Genomic DNA, 23,243 nt, shown 5'->3' with positions numbered 1-23,243 from the left:
CTAAAGTGTCCCCCCAATCCACGCAAGATGCAGCTGACACCGTGGCGCACTCGATTTCTGTGGCCATTGTGATGAGACATGCTTTGTGGTTTTACTTGTCTGGCTTCCCTGAAGAGGTCCAAACTATCGTGGAACGACCTTGCTTTTGAAGGGACAAGTTATTTGCTGAGAAGACTGACGCATCCATTCACACGTTGAAGGATTCTAGGGCAACTCTTTGGTCCCTTGGGATCTGTACTCCTGAGGAGGGATTTCCCACACATGCTGGCTAGCCTTGTGGCAAGTGAGGAATAGTGCATGGCAAGCGGGATAGACTGCTACCAAAGTTCTCCGATCAACAGCACAGGGACGCAGACACACCTACAGCGAAATGTCCATAGGGGGGCACATCTTGAAGAACCATAGTTACTGCACAAGGTGAGTAACTTCTTCAGTTTATTTGGGCATCCATCACATTTAAAAGGGCTTTTTGGATTATAGATCTCTTCACTTGTTCATGGGTTGGTTACTTTCTCCATGCAGGTCCCTTACAACTCTGGGGCTGGTTATTTCTGCTCTAGCGGATCAGGCTGCTGGCAAGAACAAGAACAAATTTGTTCCATATCGTGATTCTGTGCTCACTTGGTTACTTAAGGTAAGTGAACTTCTCATACATCTTTGGAGTGGGTGGCATGAGGACAGAGAGAGAGAAGAATTTTTCCTTCGGAACGTGTAAAATACAATTGTTCCATCATCTAACCCTAGTTTTATATACAGCAGCCTCATCTTTGAAGAATTAGAAGGGTATTAGCCATTAGAGTCTCTACAGGATACATTCTATCTCCTGTGCTTATTGGGAAAAAAGTATAGGCCAAAAGTATAGGGCATATTTTTTTAAGTGATCTAATAAGTATTTCGGTCCAGCTTTTTGAATCAACTCACTAACAGCTACACTTAGAACTCTGGGGCTGATTTAGCCTCGACCATCTCCTTATGACCTAAGTTTACCCAATGCCATGGGTGACACGATTAACTTCAGAGATTTTAGATAAGATGTTTAGCCCTTTGCGTCAACTCAGCAGAGGTGTATTCACAAAACATATCCCAGTCTGCAGTCCAATTGGAGTCATATTGTCATGCTTATGTGAAATGAGCAGTTATGGAGTCAGTTTCTATACTGCAGATCATTCTGATTTGAAGTTTACTGTTGCAAAAAGAAACTAGGAGGACTTTAAATGAAGCTCACTGATATCTAAATGTTTTGTTTTGTTTTTTTTTGCTCCTGCTGCCTCCTTTTATATATAGTGGTTATAAAAGGACCGTAAGCTGTGGTTAACCAAAAAGAGAGTAGTTTGGGCAGTGACTGGGTAGTTTCACTTAAAGAAAATCCTGTTTTCTCCTGGTCTTTGAATATGCTACCTTTAGAGCTACCTGTTTGCTTTCATATCTAAAGCCAAAGAGGCAAGTGCTTTCCTTATAATGAGATGGATTTTCCCTACATTGGTACTGATTGAGTGACTGACAGGCAGATTGGCTAGGTTTTAAAATAACTGCATTATAGAGGTGCAGACCCAATAGGGGCATCAGGACTAGGGTATCCCATAATGTTTATTACATTTTTTTTTCTGTTTTTCCACATCAAAATTGTGAAGTTCAAAATGTTGCTATCAGACTTAGTTATGAATCTTGGCAAGCTGGTATCTCTTCCTTCCTTACCTTTGTCCTCTGCTTCCTTGATATCAAGAGGTAATTATGATATTTATTGGTATAAAGAAATAAGCTGGAAAAGAAACAGATTTCTTCAGACCCGCAACCATTTATGTCAGCTCTATTACCCGGTGATTGCTAAAGCTAGATTCTATCCTTTTGTAGACTGCACCCAGCCTAACCACCTGCACATTATCCCTAGGTGATCTCTTTAAACATAATGTGATGTGAATCCTCCATTCCCATAGTTTACTTACAAGTGTAAAAAAAAAAAAGTGAACTGCAGGATATAGAGATACTTAAAACGCTTAAACCTTTTCCTATAATGAAATTTGGAGAGAAAACAAACACAAACCCACCCCCCAATAGTTGACCTTCAGTGCAGTTCATTACCTCTTGGGCTAGATACTGTAGGGAAATAAAAGGTCAACTGATGTAGCCTCTTAGCACTATGAGTCTTGATTTTCCCAGTAGTTACCTTTAACAAACCTTCCCACAATATTGTTTTGTAATAGTTAACATTGGGAAATTCAGTTAACAAGCGGCAAAGAGTTCTGTGGCACCTTATAGACTAACAAACGTATTGGAGCATGAGCTTTCGTGGGTGAATACCCACTTCGTGGGATGTAAGTTAACCTTGTAGATACGAAGATTTTAAACATCACATACTGCGGTGATGAAGCTGTATAAAAGTTTGAATAGAATAGCAGAGGTGATGAATTTTATTTTTCTTTTCACAATGCTGCCCCACACAACACTTTTTATCTATGCTAAAATATAGCCTTGCCTTTATATTCACTGTCTTGAAGTTTGTTGAAACAAATATACTTTGCTTCTCTGCAGTGTTGTAATCAACTATGCTTGGTTTGTTTCAGTTTACTGCCATAGTGACACCTATGTATGGGTAACAGAATCTGAGGAAGCAGAAATAGAAACCTTTTCAGAGGCTTTCCCATGTTGGTGTTAGAATTAGTTATGCGGATCCTTTTCTAAACATAATCCAGCAAATAGATTGAAATTCATGTTTAGCACCTGCCCGATACATTGTAGCAAAGATGGCAATGGCATGCATGGTGAGTGCAAGCTCAGAAACAGTTTTGTTATGCCTTTCTCCAAGCAACTCATTTCCTTTGTCCTGTTCATGTTCAGCCATGTTAAAATCCTAACAAAGGCTTAATTTGAAAAACAAGCTAATTTAAGTGAAACTCAAGAACAAAATTTTTAACTAATACCTAGTGAAAAAGATAATTTGATCATATTAAAAGAGTGCTCAAATTAAAAATTCATCAATTAAAGATATCCAAGCTTGTTTTTAAACTCTTTAAGCATTTGGGGATTGTTATTATACAATGTGCCTCTCCTTTTCAATGTGGTGCAGTAGAGAGAATGTATTCTAGGATACTAGGAGTACTTAGGAATAATCTATATTTTAGAACAGTGGTTTTCAACCTATTTTCATTTGTGGACCCCTAGAACATTTAGAATGGAGATGCAGATCCCTTTGGAAATCTTAGAACTAGTCTGTGGACCTCCAGGGATCTGTGGACCACAGGTTGGAAGCCACTGTTGTAGAGCAAATTTGAATAACCATTGACATAATCAAGACTTTGTATTGCAAGATGGGCCATCTACTAGCTTTACTACTTGTATGTTGCCTGTGTCCTCTTTTCATCTATTTTCCTGTCCTGGTCTTTTTATCTTGGATTCTAAACTCTTCAGAGCAGGGACCATACGCCTCTATCTTCGGAAAGCTCCTTGTCTATTGTGGGCACTACTGGAAACAAACTTTAATAACAATGCCAGTTGCAGCTTCTGGGTTCTGTACCCAGTTGTGTGACCTTGGGCAAGTCCATTCAGTATTTCTGTGCCCGTCTTCCCCATTGTAAAACAGATATAACAACAGTTATTTATGTCACAGGAATGTTGTGAATCTCAGAACCAGGCCCTTCATGTTTATAACTTACTTGAAGATCCTTGGATAACAGATGGTAGGGGAACAATTCTGTTCACATTGAAGCCATTAGGAGCAGCACCAGAACCTAAATGCCAGTGAGAACTTGGTCGAAAATAATAACCAATCTTTTTACCAACTTATCAGGCTTTTGGTGTGTTTTATCAATTATACATTTATATTTACCCTGCCTTCTGTATGGGTGTTCTGCAGTTTGAGGCACATTAAAATGAAAAAATATATCAGCTGAGAACAGTTCTAGTTCTAGGTGTTGGTTAGGAAAGTAATGTCTAAATTTTCACATTCCAATAGTGTGCTCACAATAATTTTAGTGCCGACACATAGTTGGCTGGTTTTAGTCTTTTTTTTCCTTAGTTATTTCCATTCTGTTCTTGTCTCTGCCATACTAAGCCCCCCATCTTTTGCAAACTTACTCTTTTACATTATGAGAGTCTACCTTATACTCCATTCACCCTTCCCACCGTGCAATAAAGGAACCAGTGCCATTATACAACAGAGAATTATTTATACAAATAATTTGGATGCCCTCGAGCTGGGCATGAGCAGCCAACACAGTAATGGAGGGACCATTAGAAAATGAATAATGGATAGGTTATGAACCATGGTGGCGTATCACTAATAGCAAGCCCAGCCTCTGATGGAGAAGAGTTCCGATTTAGTGGTTTTAGTATAAGCTCTGCTTTGGAGCTAATTGATGCAATGGAAATTTTCAAAGTGTAAACTATGAACATTTTCTGTGGATTCCAAAAAGTGTCTGATTTTGGACATACTGTATATACAAACCTGGGATCATTTGCCAGTTGCTTCAAGTTTTTTAAAGTGTTTGGGAGAGGAAAAAAAGTCCCTGGCTTAAGGAAAAAAAACCCACATTGAACATGACCAGTTCACGCTGGATCCCATATAGTCTTCAATGGCTGCGATGTGAGTACATTGCTATTTTACTTGGAGTGGGCCCTGCAAGACAAAGTAATTTGCAGACATGTAGGGATGGGACAAAAAGTGTATTTCCCATAAGCTAGTGGTATTTATTCTGTGAATTTAAACACGTTGAGGATTGTTATGGAAAGCTTCAATGCGTTCTCCTGAATGAAATGATTAGACAAATAGTTTTAATGATGCCCAGTGGCAATCTTTGACCTACATTTCATGGATTACTTAAGATTAGAGCTCGTTGGGAATTTTCCATTAGAATGATTTTCTGATAGGAAAATATAGTTTCCACAAAATTTAAATTGTCCATGAGAAAATTAAAATAAATATTTCATTTTCAGATCAGTTCCACCCAAACTGGAATATTTAGTTTTTATTTTACAGATCTGAAATATTATATTTCTGACAAGTTCAACAAAACATTAGACTGCATTTCTCTATCAGGGCATTGCCTTATGGGAATTGTAGTTCAGGCCCCCATTCTATTATATGGGCCAGGCTCCTGGAGGACTACATCTCCTATAATGCAATCCAGATTTCCCTCTGACTGATCTGTGTGGTGGGTCATGGAAGTCCCATGTAGAAGTATTTGCCACCATCACAAATAAAACCAGTTATACCGTTAAACTCTAGGGCTCTGTCTACAGTACAACAGTGCATTTAGCTGTTAATATAAAAGAAATGGTTTGTAAAAAAAAAAAAATGTTGTTCAGAAAAGGGCAACAAAAATGATTAGGGGTCTGGAACAGCTTCCATATGAGGAGAGATTAATAAGACTGGGACTTTTCAGCTTGGAGAAGAGACTACTAAGGGGGGGATATGATAGAGGTCTATAAAATCATGACTAGTGTGGAGAAAATAAATAAGGATGTGTTATTTGCTCCTTCTCATAACACGAACTAGGGGGTCACCAAATGAAATTAATAGCCAGCAGATTTAAAACAAACAAAAGAGTATTTTTTCACACAACGTACAATCAACCTGTGGAACTCCTTGCAGGAGGACGTTGTGAAGGCCAAGACTATAACAGGGTTAAAAAAGGAACTAGATAAGTTCATGGAGGATAGGTCCATCAATGGCTTTTAGCCAGGTTGGGCAGGGATGGTGTCCCTAGCCTCTGTTTGCCAGAAGCTGGGACTGGGCAACAGGGGAGGGGTCACTTGATAATTAGGTGTTCTTTTCATTCCCTTTGGGGCACCTGGCATTAGCAACTGTCAGTAGACAGAATACTGGGCTTAATGGATCTTTGGTCTGACACAGTATGGCCGTTCTTATGTCCTCCTCCTTGTTCGGCCAATCGCTAAGACAAGTTTGTTTACATTTATGAGAGATAATGCTGCCTGCTTCTTACTTACAATGTCACCTGAAATTGTAAATTGCACTTTCATGGTAGAGAGTATACTACAGTACTTGTATGAGGTGAATAAAGTTAAATTGGTATTCTGTTGTTTAACAGTGTGGTTAAAACTGATTAATCGCGACTATTTTTTTAATCTCATGATTTAATTGCAATTATTTTCTTCAGTCCTTAACAGCCCTAATTAAATCATTTTATACGTCAGTTTAAATGCAACCACCTTTTCAATTCCTATGACTTAAAATATTCGCCTTCTGTGAATACTGAAGTGGATAATATTGCACTAGCTAAGGAGGGGGTGGACAATCTGATTTAGTGGGTCATGTTCATATTGAATATCTGTAGTAAACTGGAAGAAAGCCTTAGCAATTGAAACCAGCAAAATGGCCACTGAATCCTCAAAATTATTTCATTTTGTAACTGGCCCATAACTGATTGTGGGTTGTGTGGTATTACATTTAACTTAGTGCTGCACATGCCGTGTTGGTTACATTTACACAAAGGCAGGGGTTCTCAACCTCAGGATCAAGACCACCCTGTCCTTCCTATCTTGCAGGATAAGAGAGGAGCACCAATATGTAAAAAGGGTCACAGAATGGAATAGATGAAGAACTATTGCACTAAAAGGTTTTTTCCCTTTGGCTCAGAGAATATGGATATAGGACCTCAATAACTGTAGCTCCTAGGTGGGGTTATCTTTGACACCTTTTAAAGTGATGTCCACTTTTTGAGGAACGCCTTCGTTTTTCTTTTGTGGCATGATTTTCCTTTTTGGAAGATCTATTCCTGTTGTGTTAAACAGTTTAGATTCCATTCTGAGTGTAGCAAATTCAAGCTACAACTTGCTGTATTTTAAAAAAAAAAAAAATCTTGACCAATTTGTCATACAAAGGTTTAAGTGCAACATTTTTTATCTTTTTTGTTTGTTTGTTTTTAAACAGCCTTAAGCTATTTACCTTCTAGGACAAATATTTTGTTTGGTATTTTTACAAAGCCTTCTGTATTGAACAAGCATTTATTAGCCTGCTCTCCAATTTGCTGATTAAAATGATGCACAGTAATATACTGTTTTCTTGCTGGTGTAACTTTTGTTGCAAACATTTTATAGCTGTCTGCTTCTGTATCCTATATGGGCTCATCATAGATGTTCTTGTTAGAGGAGGACACCCCACCAATGAGTTTAACTAGAACACAGCGCTAAGGCCAGAAAAGCAGACATGAGAATGGATAAATTGCATCATCTCCTGCCTGTCGCATCATATCCATTGACTCAAAGTTTAATTTCTGTGGATGGCAGGAGATGCTGCTGGTTTGCTTCACTGGAGTTGTCCCAGTGATAGGAAGCAGCTTTAAATACTAGTAGAACAGTTTTGAAAAGCTGCTTAATCAGCAGTTCTTGCTATATTGGCTTATGCCTCATTTAGAGCTGGGTTGCATTAGTCTCTCATGATCTCTTTTCCCACCCCCTCCCCACCCCCAAAAATGGAGTAATAGCCATTTTGTGCCACTGCAACATGCTTCCTGCATCAAGGGACCTCTACCAGAGCTTGCTGATGTAAACAACTACTGAATGTAACCTACAAAATACACAGATTGGATGAGGTCCTACGTTTCTGTCTTAAATAGTCCCTGACAATCATCCCTGGCATGCAGTTGCTGATGTGAGGTTTCCAGATACATTAGAATTACTTTTTTTAAATCTACACTCAGTATTTGTAAAAGTTGCCAGACTATTTGTGTCAAGTATCAGAGGGGTAGCCGTGTTAGATCAATCAGGGAGGATGAGGCCCTGATCTAGCAGTTGAAGTGTGAAAACCAAGGGAGGAGAAACTGGTTCTGTAATTGGCAAGCCATTCACAGTCTTTGTTTAGTCCTGAGCTGATGGTGTCAAATTTGCAGATGAACTGGAGCTCAGCAGTTTCTCTTTGACTGTAGTCTTGAGAATGCTTGGTGGAGATTTTCTAGGTGTTGGTCTCTGTCTGCGGGGTTAGAGCAGATACGGTTGTACCTCAGTGCTTGGCTGTAGACAATGGATCTTGTGGTGTGTCCGGGATGGAAGCTGGAGGCATGAAGGTAGGCATAGCGGTCGGTAGGTTTTCGGTATAGGGTGGTGTTGATGTGACCATCACTTATTTGCACCGTGGTGTCTAGGAAGTGGACCTCCCGTGTAGATTGGTCCAGGCTGAGGTTGATGGAGGGGTGAAAGCTGTTGAAATCGTGGTGGAATTTTTCCAGAGTCTCCTTCCCATGGGTCCAGATGATGAAGATGTCATCGATGTAGCGTAGGTAGAGAAGGGGCGTGAGTGGACGGGAGCTGAGGAAGCGTTGTTCCCAGGTCGGCCATAAAAATATTGGCAATATTGTGGGGCCATACGGGTGCCCCATAGCGGTGCCACTGATCTGGAGATATATATTGTCAGCAAATTTTAAATAGTTTGTGTGTGAGGATAAAGCCACAGAGCTCAGCAACCAGGTGTGCTGTGGCATCATCAGGGATACTGTTCCTGACAGCTTGTATTCCATCAGTGTGTGGGATGTTTGTGTAGAGAGCCTCTACATCCATGGTGGCCAGGATGGTGTTTTCTGGAAGGTCACCAATGCATTGTATGTTTTTCCTCAGGAAATCAGTGTGTCACGGAGATAGCTGGGAGTGCTGGTAGCATAGGGTCTGAGTAGAGAGAGTCTACATATCCAGACAGTCCTTCAGTGAGAGTTCCAATGCCCGAGATGATGGGGTATCCAGGATTTCCGGGTTTGTGGAATCTTGGGTAGTAGATAGAATAACCCTGTTCGGGCTCTAAGGGTATGTTGATTAGTTCTGGTGTTAGTGTAGGGAGTGTCCTGAGTAGATGGTGCAGTTTCTTAGTGTATTCCTCAGTGGGATCTGAGGGAAGTAGCCTGTAAAATTTAGTATTGGAGAGTTGTCTGGCGGCCTTCTTTTGGTAGTCAGACCTGTTCATGATGACAACAGCACCTCCTTTATCAGCCTCTTTTGATTATAATGTCAGGATGGTTTCTGAGGCTGTGGATGGCATTGCGGTCTGCACGACTTAGGTTGTGAGGCAAGCGATGTTGTTTTTCAACAATTTCTGCCTGTGCACGTCGGCGGAAGCATTCAATGTATAGGTCCAGACTGTCATTTCGACCCTCAGGAGGAGTCCATGTGGAGTTCTTCTTCTTGTGCTGTTGGTGGGAGGGTAACTGTGTATCCATGCGCTGTTCAGTGTTGTCCTGAAAGAATTCTTTGAGTCGGAGACGGCGAAAGTAGGCTTCCAGATCACCGCAGAACTGTATCATATTGGGGGGGGTGGCAGGGCAGAAAAAGAGTCCCCGAGATAGGACAGACTGTTCTTCTGGGCTGAGTGTGTGGTTGGATAGATTGTGTGGTTGGATAGATAGATTTCAATCTATCCAACCACACACTCAGCCCAGAAGAACAGTCTGTCCTATCTCGGGTTTCTCAGTTTCTCCTCCCTTGGTTTTCACACTTCAACTTCTAGAACAGGGCCTCATCCTCCCTGATTGATCTAAACTCGTTATCTCTAGCTTGCTTCTTGCTTGCTTATATATACCTGCCCCAGGAAATTTCCACCACTTGCATCCGAAGAAGTGGGTATTCACCCACGAAAGCTCATGCTGCAAAACGTCTGTTAGTCTATAAGGTCTATAAGGTGCTTTTACAGACTATTTGTGAACATGGAATAGTAGACAGATCTCACTAAAACAATAAAAGTCCCATGCCCTCAGATGAGTGGAGGCCACTGATACCCCGAGATGAACTTGGCAGCTCTGAAGATAAGTCCTCTGTGTCAACCATAGAACAAATACAGCACAGATAACAACCATGCAACTTTCCCTCACCCTTGGTCAGGAGGGACTGCATCTAGGGACAAGAAAGTAGCTTAGCCTCCATGATACAGTCCTTGGCCAGTCTGTTTAGATGGACAATGATGCTGTCAGCAATTACAGGCCTGACTTTTCAGAAATCTCAATCAGATTGGCTTAATCTACCTGAAAGATGTGGTCTCTCTCTCCTTCCTGTCCTCTCTTGCTTCATTCTGCTTTAACACTGACACTCTGGACCAGTGAGGAAGGCTCATGAGTGCCTGAAAGAGAATATTCACAAGTGGCTTTTTTCCTGGGGGAGGCACTCAGATATTATAGAGAGAGGTACCAATAGAAGACCTAAAGAGGCCACCAACCCAGTATACATAGGCCACCAAATAGCCTTCAGATGCAAACAACTTTTAGTTACTACCTACATGGACTGGAGTTGAACTGGTGGGCTTGGGGTGAAAGGCTCTCTCATTACCACTCCCCTCCTTTATTATTTGGTGATCTTTTTAAAAAAAACAAATGAACAAAAAATCCTGCCTGAATTTTTTTCCTTTGCTCTCCTACAGGACAGCCTTGGTGGTAACAGCAAGACTGCTATGGTGGCAACAGTCAGCCCAGCAGCAGATAACTACGATGAGACCCTTTCCACATTGAGGTATGCAGACCGGGCCAAGAACATAGTTAATCATGCCGTGGTGAATGAAGACCCCAATGCCCGCATCATCCGAGAACTCCGAGAAGAGGTGGAGAAGCTCCGAGAACAGCTCACCAAAGCAGAGGTACAGTATACTAGCTGTTCAAGGCTCCTTTGGGGGGTGTTCTTCATGCTGCTGCAATCCTGTGAAGACACTGATTGGATATTTTGTCTGGGCTTGAAGATAAACATCAGTAAGGCAATACTAGACGGTATTTATGGGAAAAATCCACTTAATCTTTCTTCACCTCAGCTTTCTTCCTCTCCCCATTTTTCCTCGTATCCATATGAGGCTGTGCTGAGTGTTGACTAGTGGGGATGGTAATGTGAGAGGCAAGCTTCCCCTGGAATGTTTCATTGAGTGGTCACATTGTAGTGTCCGAGCTTAGGCAGAGATCATACAGATAGAACTAAGGACACAGACATGTGCTTGCTATTGGGAGGGCTTTACCTAACTACCCAGGAATACAGCAGAATTACAACACTTTCTTCAAGATGTAAATATATTCACATGACTTCTGTTTACCTTACAACTTTCAAAAACATTTAACAATATTTATTATGAATGTATCCCCTATTTCAGGTTTTGAAGACAAGATACTTGTGATTAATTTGTGCCTCAAACTGAAGCATGCAGGAGCATGATCTAATGGTTAGAAAACAGAGCTAGGAGTTAGGGTAGTTTTTCGGTTCTCTTCCCAGAACCTCCAAAGAAGTTGTTGTGATTATGGCCCCAGCCAAGTTATTTAGTCTGTCTGTTTCTCATTCTGGAAAATTGGGATAATAACCCTTCTCTGATGGAAGTAGTATGGGGCTCAATGGTTGAGGCTTTCAAAAGTAACTAATGATTTTTTTGGTGCTTCAGTGTTGGGGTGTTTAAGTTGAGACACGTGAACTTGCTGAGCATCGCCCCACCCCCTGTGAAAATTAATCCCTTTTAAGGTATCTCAAGCCAGGCACCCAAAATCAGTAGTCACTCTTGAGAACAAAAACAAACACCAACAAAAAACGCACACATGCCAAAATTTTCAAATCTTTGGAGATCCTTTGAGAAGTACTATGTGTTTATTTTAAGGTTTTGTTTTCATTTTCTAGCTGGTTGTTGATAGAAAGGGATTAGTGCCCAAATAATGGAAGCCAGCTCTCTAAAACAATGTAATATAAGTGATGATTCCTTTCCTGTGTGTTAAATCCTACCCCCACCATCGTCTCAATGGAATTGACACAAAAGACAAAAATGCTATACAGCTTGTAGCTAAAAATCTGCACTGTAAAGATCATAAGCTGTATTGTATCCTCTCTTCCCCTCCAGCTTATTGCATTTGTATATGACCTATTTATCTTCATAAAATAATCGCTTACACATATTTCTAAAAAAAAAAAAAAATGTTTAGTGACCCATATGGACAGTTGCAGAATTACATTCTGAAGTTCCCGTCTAAATTTAGACCTTACAGTGTATTTTTCCTCTTGGCGTCAGTGTCTCTCACTTTCTCTCTCAAATAGCTGTAAGCAGAGCAATATCTGACGCTTTCATTTTTTAGTGGACAATAAGATTCATTCCTCTCTTTTGATCTTTTTATTTTATCTATACTAGTTGAGTCAAGTTAACCTAACTCTTCTGGAACTAATTCCAAAACGTGGTACGGTGTCTACACTATGTCTACCAACATTTCTGTGCTGATCTTGGAAACTAAACAACCAACTAATTCAGACTCTCTGGGGATGCGCCTGCTTTCCTACATTCTGGTTTTGGTCCTGTGTATCTGAGAGTTTTGTATTTTGTTCTAATAAATATGCAATGTTGTGTCACCTGCGTGTCAAAATAAGGTTAATAATGCTTAGCGCTAATTTTATACATCTCATGCACATACGCTATCCAAACAGCAACCAAAAAATCCTCCTTGTGTACATATAATTGATCTCCAAGCTGATGGAGAAGCAGACACAGATGTTAAGTGATTTGTCTAAGATCATGTGAAATAACCAAAGCAGATTTAGAAGCTGAAAATAACTTATTTCCAACTTTGTGCTTTGCTCACTAGATCCCATTGCCTTTGCTTAATTAATACTTCATTAGAATTAGGCATATTAGACCTTTGTTCTAGAGACTGCACTGGCTTCCCTTTCCTTCGCGGATAAAATCTGTGCCATTGGTTTATGAGCTATGAATTCCTTATGATTTAGATATATAAAAGGTGGCCTTTCTGCAGGCTTTATCTGGACAGTTGATCTGCTGAGATGCTCCAGCTGACAGTCCCTAGACTACTATATCTGGGGGCTGGGGAAACTCCAGTACAGAGGAGGAACCTACACTCTTAGCTCTTGCTTCTGCTCTTGGTCAAAGAGATCTGGAGTCTGTTCAAGGCATGCAGTGAAGTCTCTGTGCTTACCTTGGATTCTTCTTGAAGGAATTATGGTTGTGGGTTAGGAAGTTGGTCCAATGAGGAGCTATGTTTCACAGAATCATAGAAATGAAAGGTCAGAAGTGACCTCGAGAAGTCATCTAGTCCAGACCCCTCTGCTGAGGCAGGACTAAGTATACCTAAAGCATCCCTGACAGGTGCTTGTCTAACCTGTTCTTAAAAACCTCCAATGATGGGGATTCCACAACCTTGCTTGGAAACCTATTCCAGTGCTTAATTATCCTTATAGTTAGAAAGCTTTTCCTAATATCTAACCTAAATCTCCCTTGCTTGCATTGATTGACATTGTGTAAACACCAAGTGGTTGACAGTATTTTCATTTTGTAAATGGAAATGATACACAAATAAGCATAAATTATTATAACAAATCTACTTCCTATCGAAGATAGTATAAGAAGAATACCCCAGTACTAGTACTGGTGGACATTACATATGATACAGAAACATCAGCCCTATGCCAATCTCATGGGGAAAATATCTATCCACTTGCCTCCTTGAATAAGCATGAGGCTCTCACTCGGTCATGAAGGCCAACTAACTTGATGAATTGACAATGGGATAGAATTCCAGTGTTAAGCATTAAGTTAGGATCACCCTGCCTGCAGCTTTGCAAAATACAAACAGCAGTGTTTCAGCTGTCTGAGTGATCCATGTGGAGAAAAGTGATCTCTTAGGAGCCGAACCCCGGACCATGCAAAAACAAATCTCTGCAATAATGACCATGTTAATAATCATTGGGACCCTAACTGCCCTTTTGTGGGGAAAATCATTGAGAAAGTGATGGCAGGCCAACCCCAGCATTTCTGACAGTCTCTCTGATTCTTTTAGATACCAACCAGTGAGGCTTCGGAATTGAACATGGCAACAAAATGGGCTTAGTATATGGTTGATCTCTTCATGGCAATGGAAAGACTTATTGTAATTGATTTACATTAGGACAGATAAACTCTCTCTTTTGAGGGTTTGTATTTGGAACTAGCAGTACATGAGAGAAGTGGTGGTGATAAGTGATTTGGTTAATCGAGGGAGATGAATTCTTTCTGCGGTAGGAGTGTGGGTTAAGTTTCCTTTATTGACCTGTCAAATTGATGTCTAATCAATATGGATAATCTAGGCTCTAATATCAAGGAATTCAGTGTCTTGTTTTTGCATTTACAGGCGATGAAATCACCAGAACTAAAGGATCGGTTGGAGGAATCTGAGAAATTGATCCAGGAAATGACTGTCACCTGGGAAGAGAAATTAAGAAAAACAGAGGAGATAGCACAGGTTTGCATTTTCTTTGATTTTGGCAGTTAGGAAGAAAATCTTATTACTTAGTTCCTTTGTTTATCTCTTCGTAATAGTTGTCATGATAGCCCTTCACGTTTATGGGTAAGTAGGCCAAGTTCATTGCCCTTTTAAAGGGCTGCTGCTTAATTCCTGGGATAGCAGGTTACATCACAGATTACTGCTCTGGGGACAATAATAAACCTTCAAACTCTATGTAAATTGAGAGATTGCGTTGAAAAAATCCGTGGATGTAGAGGATTAGAGGGTTTTTATACCTTTCAGACAGTGAAATCGTTGACTGTGATTAAAGATAGAGTGTGACTGCATTAAATACAGGGTTATGTGCTGAATACCTCAAAAACAAAGTTAAGGAGCATTCAGAATATTAAAAAATAATTGTACTTGTCTTTTTTCCTTTTTGTAACTTCAAAATCCCCCTGTATGCTCAATACTGCTCTTATCCCTGATGTTTAGAGCATTCGGCACATAACAGCAAACAATAAAGTTGAAAGTTTGTGCAGTTCACCATGACGCTTTCCATCCTTACCAAACAAGTGTTGATGTAAGCACTTGCACTGAAAAACCTATTGAAAGCTCATGTAGATAGCATATTAAATAGTGAGAAAATATAACCCTGTGGTACAAAAGTGCTGTTGTGGGTGACGTGATCAGAAACAAGGTTAGCCTCAGACCTCTTGAAAGAAATGTTATTTACCTTTTTTTCTTTCTGCTCCTAAATTCTTGACCTGTTATAACATGTTTACAGAGCTGAGATCTTCAAGAGCCTTATCATAGTTTCTGGAAAAAAAAGTGAAATGTTGGCAGTGAAAGAATAAGAACTAGTGCTTGTGCAATGCTAAGTTTAAAAGGTTTAATTGTTAAGCTGTGTCAAGTGGAGTGATTTATTTTTGGTCTTGTGGCTTATGTCCAACCTGCATTTTAAAGTGGGGGAAAATGTAAATGTGCAAAACCTCACTTCCATATCAAACCTTCTACTGACTATCTTGGTTTGCTAAAGACGAATACTTTCGCTTTTGCTGCATCAAGTCTTTTAATTGTAAAGTCTTAAGGTTTTTTTTTTTCTAATGCTATCTTATGGTAAAACCATGTTTTCAACTGCTGGAATTCTTTTGTAAAATGGTGTGAGGTTTTTTGTTTGTCTCATTTTTTATTAGAAATAAAGTGTTAGCTTATCAGGTTATTTAATACAAACTTTACATCTTCACCTACCGTAATATTTCTTTCACATCAGGAAGCATTAATAATATAAATGTACATCTCCAAGAACAGAGATGATTCAATACAATGGAACTTTCGAGAATCCACCTTGTCCTTTCTAGGAGCATGAGGGAAGGAAATATTAAAAATCCCCAATATCAGATACAAAAGCGCAGGGTTGAAAAGAAAAGCAGCGAGCTGTGGTGATGAGGAAAAAAAAGTTATCAAAGCATTACGGGCAACTAAATAAATGTCCATTCTCTCAAAACTTTAGAAGCGTACAATAGGAAAAGCACAAGTTATAAAAATTACTTAGACAAGTTAGATGGCTGCAAGTCACCAGATTCTGTTGTAATATCTTAGAATATTCAAGGACCTGACTGAGGAGATATCTGAGACATTAGCAATTATCTTTGAAAAGTCATGGAAGATTGGAGAGATTCCAGAGGACTGGAAAAGGGCAAATATAGTGCACATATATAAAAAGAGGAATAAGGACAACCCAGGAATTACAGACTAGTCAGCTTAATTTCAGTACCCACAAAATGGAGCAATAATTAAGCAATCAATTTGTGAACACCTAGAAGATAATAAGGTGATAAGTAACAGTCAGCATGGATTTGTCAAGAACAAATTGTGTCAAACCAACATAATATCTTTCCTTGACAGGGTAGCAAGCTTTGTTGATAACGGGGAAGTGGTAGATGAGGTATATCTTGACTTTAGCAAGGCTTTTGATACTGTCTCACATGACTTCTCATAAACAAACTAGGTAAATGCAACCTAGATGGAGCTACTACAAGGTGCATAACTAGTTGGAAAACCATTCCCAGGAGAGTAGTTATCAGTGGTTCACAATCAAGCTGGAAGGGCATATCCCTTCCCTTCGGGGGGAGGGATAGCTCAGTGGTTTGAGCATTGGCCTGCTAAACCTAGGGTTGTGAGTTCAATCCTTGAGGAGGCCATTTGGGGGAACTGAGGTAAAAATCTGGGGATTGGTCCTGTTTTGAGCAGGGGGTTGGACTAGATGACTTCCTGAGGTCCTTTCCAACTCTAAGATTCTGTGATCAAGTGGGGTCCTGCAGGGATTGGTTCTGTTCAATATCTTCATCAATGATTTAGAAAATAGCACAGAAAGTACACACATAAAGTTTTCCATAGATTCTAGGACTGGAAGGGACCTTGAGAGGTCATCGAGTCCAGTCCCCTGCCCTCATGGCAGGACCAAATACTGTCTAGACCATCCCTGATAGACATTTATCTAACCTACTCTTAAATATCTCCAGAGATGGAGATTCCACAACCTCCCTAGGCAATTTATTCCAGTGTTTAACCATCCTGACAGTTAGGAACTTTTTCCTAATGTCCAACCTAAACCTCCCTTGCTGCAGTTTAAGCCCACTGCTTCTTGTTCTATCCTTAGAGGCTAAGGTGAACAAGTGTTCTCCCTCCTCCTGATGACACCCTTTTAGATACCTGAAAACTGCTATCATGTCCCCTCTGTCTTCTCTTTTCCAAACTAAACAAACCCAATACTTTCAGCCTTGCTTCACAGGTCATGTTCTCAAGACCTTTAATCATTCTCGTTGCTCTTCTCGGACCCTCTCCAGTTTCTCCACATCTTTCTTGAAATGCGGTGCCCAGAACTGGTCACAATACTCCAGTTGAGGCCTAACCAGCGCAGAGTAGAGTGGAAGAGTGACTTCTCGTGTCTTGCTTCCAACACACCTGTTAATGCATCCCAGAATCATGTTTGCTTTTTTTTTTTTTTTTTTTTTGCAACAGCATCACACTGTTGACTCATATTTAGCTTGTGGTCCACTATAACCCCTAGATCCCTTTCTGCCGTACTCCTTCCTAGACAGTCTCTTCCCATTCTGTATGTGTGAAACTGATTGTTCCTTCCTAAGTGGAGCACTTTGCATTTGTCTTTGTTAAACTTCATCCTGTTTACCTCAGACCATTTCTCCAATTTGTCCAGATCATTTTGAATTGTGACCCTGTCCTCCAAAGCAGTTGCAATCCCTCCCAGTTTGGTATCATCTGCAAACTTAAGCGTACTTTCTATGCCAATATCTTAAGTCGTTGATGAAGATATTGAACAAAGCCGGTCCCAAAACAGACCCTTGCGGAACCCCACTTGTTATACCTTTCCAGCAGGATTGGGAACCATTAATAACTACTCTCTGAGTACGGTTATCCAGCCAGTTATGCATCGACCTTATACTAGCCCCATCTAAGTTGTATTTGCCTAGTTTATCGATAAGAATATCATGTGTGACCATATCAAATGCCTTACTAAAGTCTAGGTGTACCACATCCACTGCTTCTCCTTTATCCACAAGACTCGTTATCCTATCAAAGAAAGCTTTTTTTTGCGGACAATTTACGGACAATACCAACCTGGGTGGGGTTACAAGTGCTTTGGAGGATAGGATTAATACTCAAAATTATCTGGACAAACTGGAGTAATGGTCTGAAGTAAACAGGATGAAATTTAACAAGGACAAAGTACTCCTTAAGAAGGAACAATCAGTTGCACACCTACAAAATGGGAAATGACCGACTAGGAAGGAGTACTGTGGAAAGGGGTCTGGGGCTCATAGTGGATCATAAACTAACTATGAGTCAACAGTGTAACACTGTTGCAAAAAAAAAAAAACCCCCAAAACATCATTCTGGGATGTATTAACAGGAGCATTGTAAGCAGGACACAAGAAGTAATTCTTATGCACTGATTAGGCCTCAACTGGAGTATTATGTCTAGTTCTGGGTGCCACATTTCAGGAAAGATGAGGACAAATTGGAGAAATTCCAGATAAGAGCAACAAAAATTATTAAAGGTGTAGAAAGCATGACTTGTGAGGGAAGATTGAAAAAATTGGATTTGTTTAGTCCGGAGAAGAAAAGACTGAGAGGGAACATTACAGTTTTCAAGTACATAAAAGGTTGTTACAAGGAGGAGGGAGAAAAATTGTTCTCCTTAACCTCTGAGGAATGGACAAGAAGCAATGGGCTTAAATTGCAGCAAGGGCGGTTTAGGCTGGACATTAGGAAAAACTTCCTAACTGTCAGGATAGTTAAGCACTGGAATAAATTGCCTAGGGAGGTTGTGGAATCTGTGATTAGAGATTTTTAAGGGCAGGTTAGACAAAAACCTGACAGGGATGGTCTAGATAATACTTAGTCCAGCCCTGAGTGCTGGGGACTAGACTAGATGACTTTATGAGGTCCCTTCTGGTCCTATGATTCTATGATTGTTTGTTATACTATTGACGATTTTAGTTTAATTTTTTCCCTGGGCCTATGCACGTAATTTTTTTTGCATAATACAGAAACTCTGGCTCTCATATTTTTTTAAAGAAAATCTTGCATGATTCAGACCAGGAATCAACCCTTTCTTTGGCCTATGGGTCCTGTGTCTACCAATAGGTTATAGAGAACGACAGCCTTGAGTTTATAGAATGGAACTGAGTGAGGAAATCGTGATTTTAATCATGGTTCTGCCGTGGACTTCTTGTACAAGTTACTTAACCCTTCTATTTCTCAATTGCCCCTCTGCTTAAAAAAAAAAAAAAGGTAGGGGGATTACTTCTTTTGCTCACATGAGGCAAGACTATAACAGTTCTAAAAAGAACTAGATAAGTTCACGGAGGATAGGTCCATCAATAGCTATTTACCCAGGATGGGCAGGGATGGTGTCCCTAGCTTCAGTTTGCCAGAAGCTGAGAATGGGCGACAGGGGATGGATCATTTGATAATTAGCTGGGGCACCTGGCATTGGCCATTGTTGGAAGACAGGATACTGGGCTAGATGGACCTTTGGTCTGACCCAGTATGTCTGTACTTACGTTTTTATGAGCATTGTGAGACAACTCTGGGAAATGATTTGTATTACGGTGGTGGGGAATTCTCTCCTTTGCAATCCTAGCTTTAGTAGATGATGGACCCTCACCCGATCCTCAGTTTTCTGTTTAATTTCTGAGCTAGGTGGTGGTATTAACCAAACTGTGGCCATTCTTTTAGAAAAGGATGGCAAGATAGAAAGATATCTGTCCACTACAAAGCCAAAAATGTTTGGGTGAAGAGTGGAATACTGGGAGAAAAACTTTTAACATTTCCCTGTAAAAGATGTACACTTTTAATAAAGTACTGCTTTGTTGTTGCACTCTAAGAAGTCAGTTGATGAGAATAATATACCATCTTAAATGCTACTGTTTTTGTTTAGCAGGAAATCTTTCCTGCATTACTTAAATAGAATGTCAATTCTTTTGGTGTTCAGTTTCTATGGGACAAAGATGAACAGAGTTTGACTTGGCAAGGATTTGCCTGAATTTGTTGCCTCCTAGCTAAGAATGGGAAACAAAAGGCTGTAGAGATGGCTTCGTGTTGCTCTTTCACTATTTCAAGGAGGCTATATTGAAGCCCAGGCAGATCTACAGTGTGATCCTCACAACTATACTCGTCTTTCGCTAACAAGTTGTAACCCTCTGAGACTATAGGGTTCCAACATGCAGTGGCAAGAGGCCCATCAAAATTAGTTTCCTGGATACCTTGTTTAATCTAATAAATTGCTGCCTGTTATGTTGGTTTGATTTCTTAGCAGGTAGTAATGTGTACTGTGGTGTATCTGTTTCTTAAACATCTTAAACATTAATATTTTGGAGGTTTCTCTTACAGGAGCGGCAGAAACAACTGGAAAGTCTTGGCATATCTCTTCAGTCTTCTGGAATCAAAGTTGGGGATAACAAGTGCTTCCTCGTTAATTTGAATGCAGATCCTGCTCTCAATGAACTTCTGGTCTACTACTTAAAGGTGAAATAACACTTTGTTTCAGCATGTTTAAGTGGATCATTTAACCCTGTGAAAATGCATATGGGTAGAGTTTTCTTTATGAGAAACAGACTACAGAGGCATTGTTTAGTGTCCAGTGGTTAGCAAAAATGGCACAAATACAGCTTTTTTTTAATTGCAGGTCATCTTTACTGTTACAGAGAACCAGAAAGCAGTGTAAATGTGTCTTAGTAGCAATTTGTATCTTTAGAAATTTTCCCTTTTACAAGCAGGTTTCTGGTCTTTACAGCTGTCTTTGTGTAGCTTTACTCAGAAAAGTGATTATGCAAAAATGGTATCTTACTAAATCAATTTGCTTTTCCATGTATGTTCACAGTTATATCTACTGACTTCTAAAATGAGTTTTTACTTCTTTTACCACTGCAGAATCAATATGGCTCTGGGGAGAGAGTTGGGTTCTGTTGCCATGCAACTTCCGATTGTAGAATTCCATATTATTGGTGATGGGTGCAAAAGAATGAACCCAGCTTAAGTCTTGGATTCTGGGCTAGTTTGTGAATTGAGCAGGTTTGATCTGGAGGCAGAGTGACAAAACTGCAGCATAGATTCCATTTAAGTCACTCTTCAGAGTAGAGCAGCAATTTAATATTAAGTTCAAGTGCCAAAGTTCTCACATTGTTGGTTGTTAATGATTTCCCTCCCACTGAAGTGGAATACAGTAATTTGTCTCGAGGCAGCCACATGATTAGCATTTGGGCTAAAAGTGGTTTTGTGCTGCCTCTCTTAGGAGATGTATCTTATCTTCTTTTTAGATCAGTCATTGTATATCACAGAGCAAACCGCTACCCAAAGAATTAAAACAGAAGAAAAAACCCTTATTCATCACTGCCCCTTATAACCCTTAATAAACAACAAAAGAGCTGATTCAGGATTTTTGGAGAGGAGTCAAAGCATTTCCAGACACCTTGTATGTAGGAGTCTGGCTTCTGATTCATACTGCTAAGTCAGCCTCAACTCTGACAGCTATTGAGACTGTGGTGATTTCTTTGTTGCTTAATGTGAATACATAACAAGAATACATTAGTGACAAAGCACATTCAGAAGGATGACCTCAGTCCATGTACAAAATGCACTCATTGTTATGTGGTGTAGGATAGGGAAACTAGTAAAAATAATACTCAATGTTCTTGCAATTCCCTTTCAGATAGAACCAGAACTATCTATCCTAGAGTTGTATTTTGCTTCTCATTACTGTTACAGTCACTAAAAATCAAATTTAGAAGCCATGTAATGCTCGACTCCTCCCATTTTGGGGTAAAAATCTCAGCCTAGACTGCGGTTTGTGTTTGGGTTATTTTTTAGATTTTTTTTAGATTTTTTTTTTATTTCGGATTGATTTGTTTCAGACTTTCTTTTTGGGTAATTTCGGATTTCTGAGTAGAATGGGGTTTCCGTTTTGTGTCATTCTTGTGGAGAAAAGGCTTTTTCAAAGAGGAAAGTTTTTGCAGAATTTCTTGAAGATGATCAGAATTTGGATCCACCAGATCTCAAAGCCAACTCCCTTTTGTCCGACTAGCAGTCATCTTCGACCTCTTTTGTGTTGAGCCATTTGAGCTCTGCAAGAGCTGGGTAGCACTGTCTGGAGCAGGGGTTCTCAAACTGGGGGTCTCGACCCCTCAGGAGGTCGTTAGGTTATTATGTGGGAGGGTCACGAGCTGTCAGCCTCCACCCCAAACCCTGCTTTCCTCCAGCATTTATAATGGTGTTAAATATATAAAAAAGTGTTTTTAATTTATAAAGGGGATCGCACTCAGAGGCTTGTTATGTGAAAGGGGTCACCAGTACAAAAGTTTGAGAATCACTGGTGTAGAGCTCCCTTTGGTTGATGGAGAGCTCTATTCTAGGGTGTAAAGAGAAGCTGTGCCCAATTGTTCTGGGTATTCCACATGTAGACTTGCGGCATACTGTAAGTGGTCTGTATGCTACCGTTATCTGTTCTTAACTAGTAGTCCCTTGTTAGCCTCTTACCATTGCTACTGTCACTTCTTTACATTGAAGATACGTCTACCTGCTGCCAAAAGAAGCTTGCAGTGTAGAGTACACATCCGTGTAGGTGCCCTAGCAGGGATATAAGTAACATTGCAGCTGGTGAGGCATGGCTTAGGCAAGTAAAGAAACATCTGAAGGGTGGAGGTAAGTAAGTAGGGGAAGACTCTGGTAGCGGGGCAGGGCTCTCCCAGCTCCCTATTGCTGGAGCCTTTCCCTGCCGCAGAAAAAAACTCTGTCAGGGGAGGCAGCAAGGAAAGGCTTAGCCATTCCTGTCAGCCTCTCCACTGCCAGAGCCTTTCCCAGGCAACTGTAGCTACACACTGAAGTGTGGATGCAGCTTGCTTTCCACTGCAGCATGTAGCTACATGCTGCTGCTGGTGTGTAGTGTAGTGTAGATGTAGCTCAGCATAGTACTTCTCAGTTGCTAAAGGATTCCAGAGTGTGGGCCTTGTTCACTCTTTGACATGAAGGTTTAGTTCAATCTAAAATTTGTTATTAATGTCTCTTATAAATCAGTTCAATTCCATTTCTCTAATTGTTTCTAGTTATGTCTCCTTCCCCTTTTTTAAAAATTACTAAGTAGCTTTCAAAACTTCAATAATTAATGTCCAAAAGGTAGGATGTAATAGTGTGAGGTGTGCACGCACTATAGAGTAATCAGAGGGAAATTTCTGCTGCCTGTTGCTTACATCTGAATTTGATTCTTCCACAGGAGCACACATTAATAGGGTCAGATGACTCCCAAGATATCCAGTTATGTGGAATGGGAATTCTTCCTGAACACTGTATTATAGAAATAACATCAGAAGGACAGGTTATGCTAACACCCCAGAAAAATACTAGGTAATGTTATAAAATATTGTAAAGTCAGTTCCATAACTTTAATTTTAGTAAATATATTAGCATGAATGGTGCATGAAGATGATTTCTAAATAAGCTTAATCTCAAGATAAAATGCTACTTGGCTTCTGTTTAGATTTTAATTAGCTTGCTGTGTTCCCCATGAAC

General features: G+C 40.1%; 1 protein-coding gene across 1 annotated transcript in view; it reads left to right on the top strand.

Moving 5' to 3' along the window:
• The window catches only part of KIF13B (kinesin family member 13B), a 211,673-nt gene that overhangs the window by 105,749 nt on the left and 82,681 nt on the right, over positions 1-23,243 (top strand). The window contains exons 10-14 of the mRNA XM_045010266.1: positions 523-634; positions 10,349-10,561; positions 14,061-14,171; positions 20,073-20,207; positions 22,948-23,078. Coding sequence (XP_044866201.1) covers positions 523-634; positions 10,349-10,561; positions 14,061-14,171; positions 20,073-20,207; positions 22,948-23,078 — 702 coding nt within the window. The remainder of the gene's footprint in view (positions 1-522; positions 635-10,348; positions 10,562-14,060; positions 14,172-20,072; positions 20,208-22,947; positions 23,079-23,243) is intronic.

The sequence above is a fragment of the Mauremys mutica genome, chromosome 3 (assembly GCF_020497125.1).
Source record: "Mauremys mutica isolate MM-2020 ecotype Southern chromosome 3, ASM2049712v1, whole genome shotgun sequence".
Lineage (NCBI taxonomy): Eukaryota > Metazoa > Chordata > Testudines > Geoemydidae > Mauremys > Mauremys mutica.
Note: the sequence above shows the minus strand (reverse complement) of the source record. Positions and strands in the feature narration are given on the sequence as shown.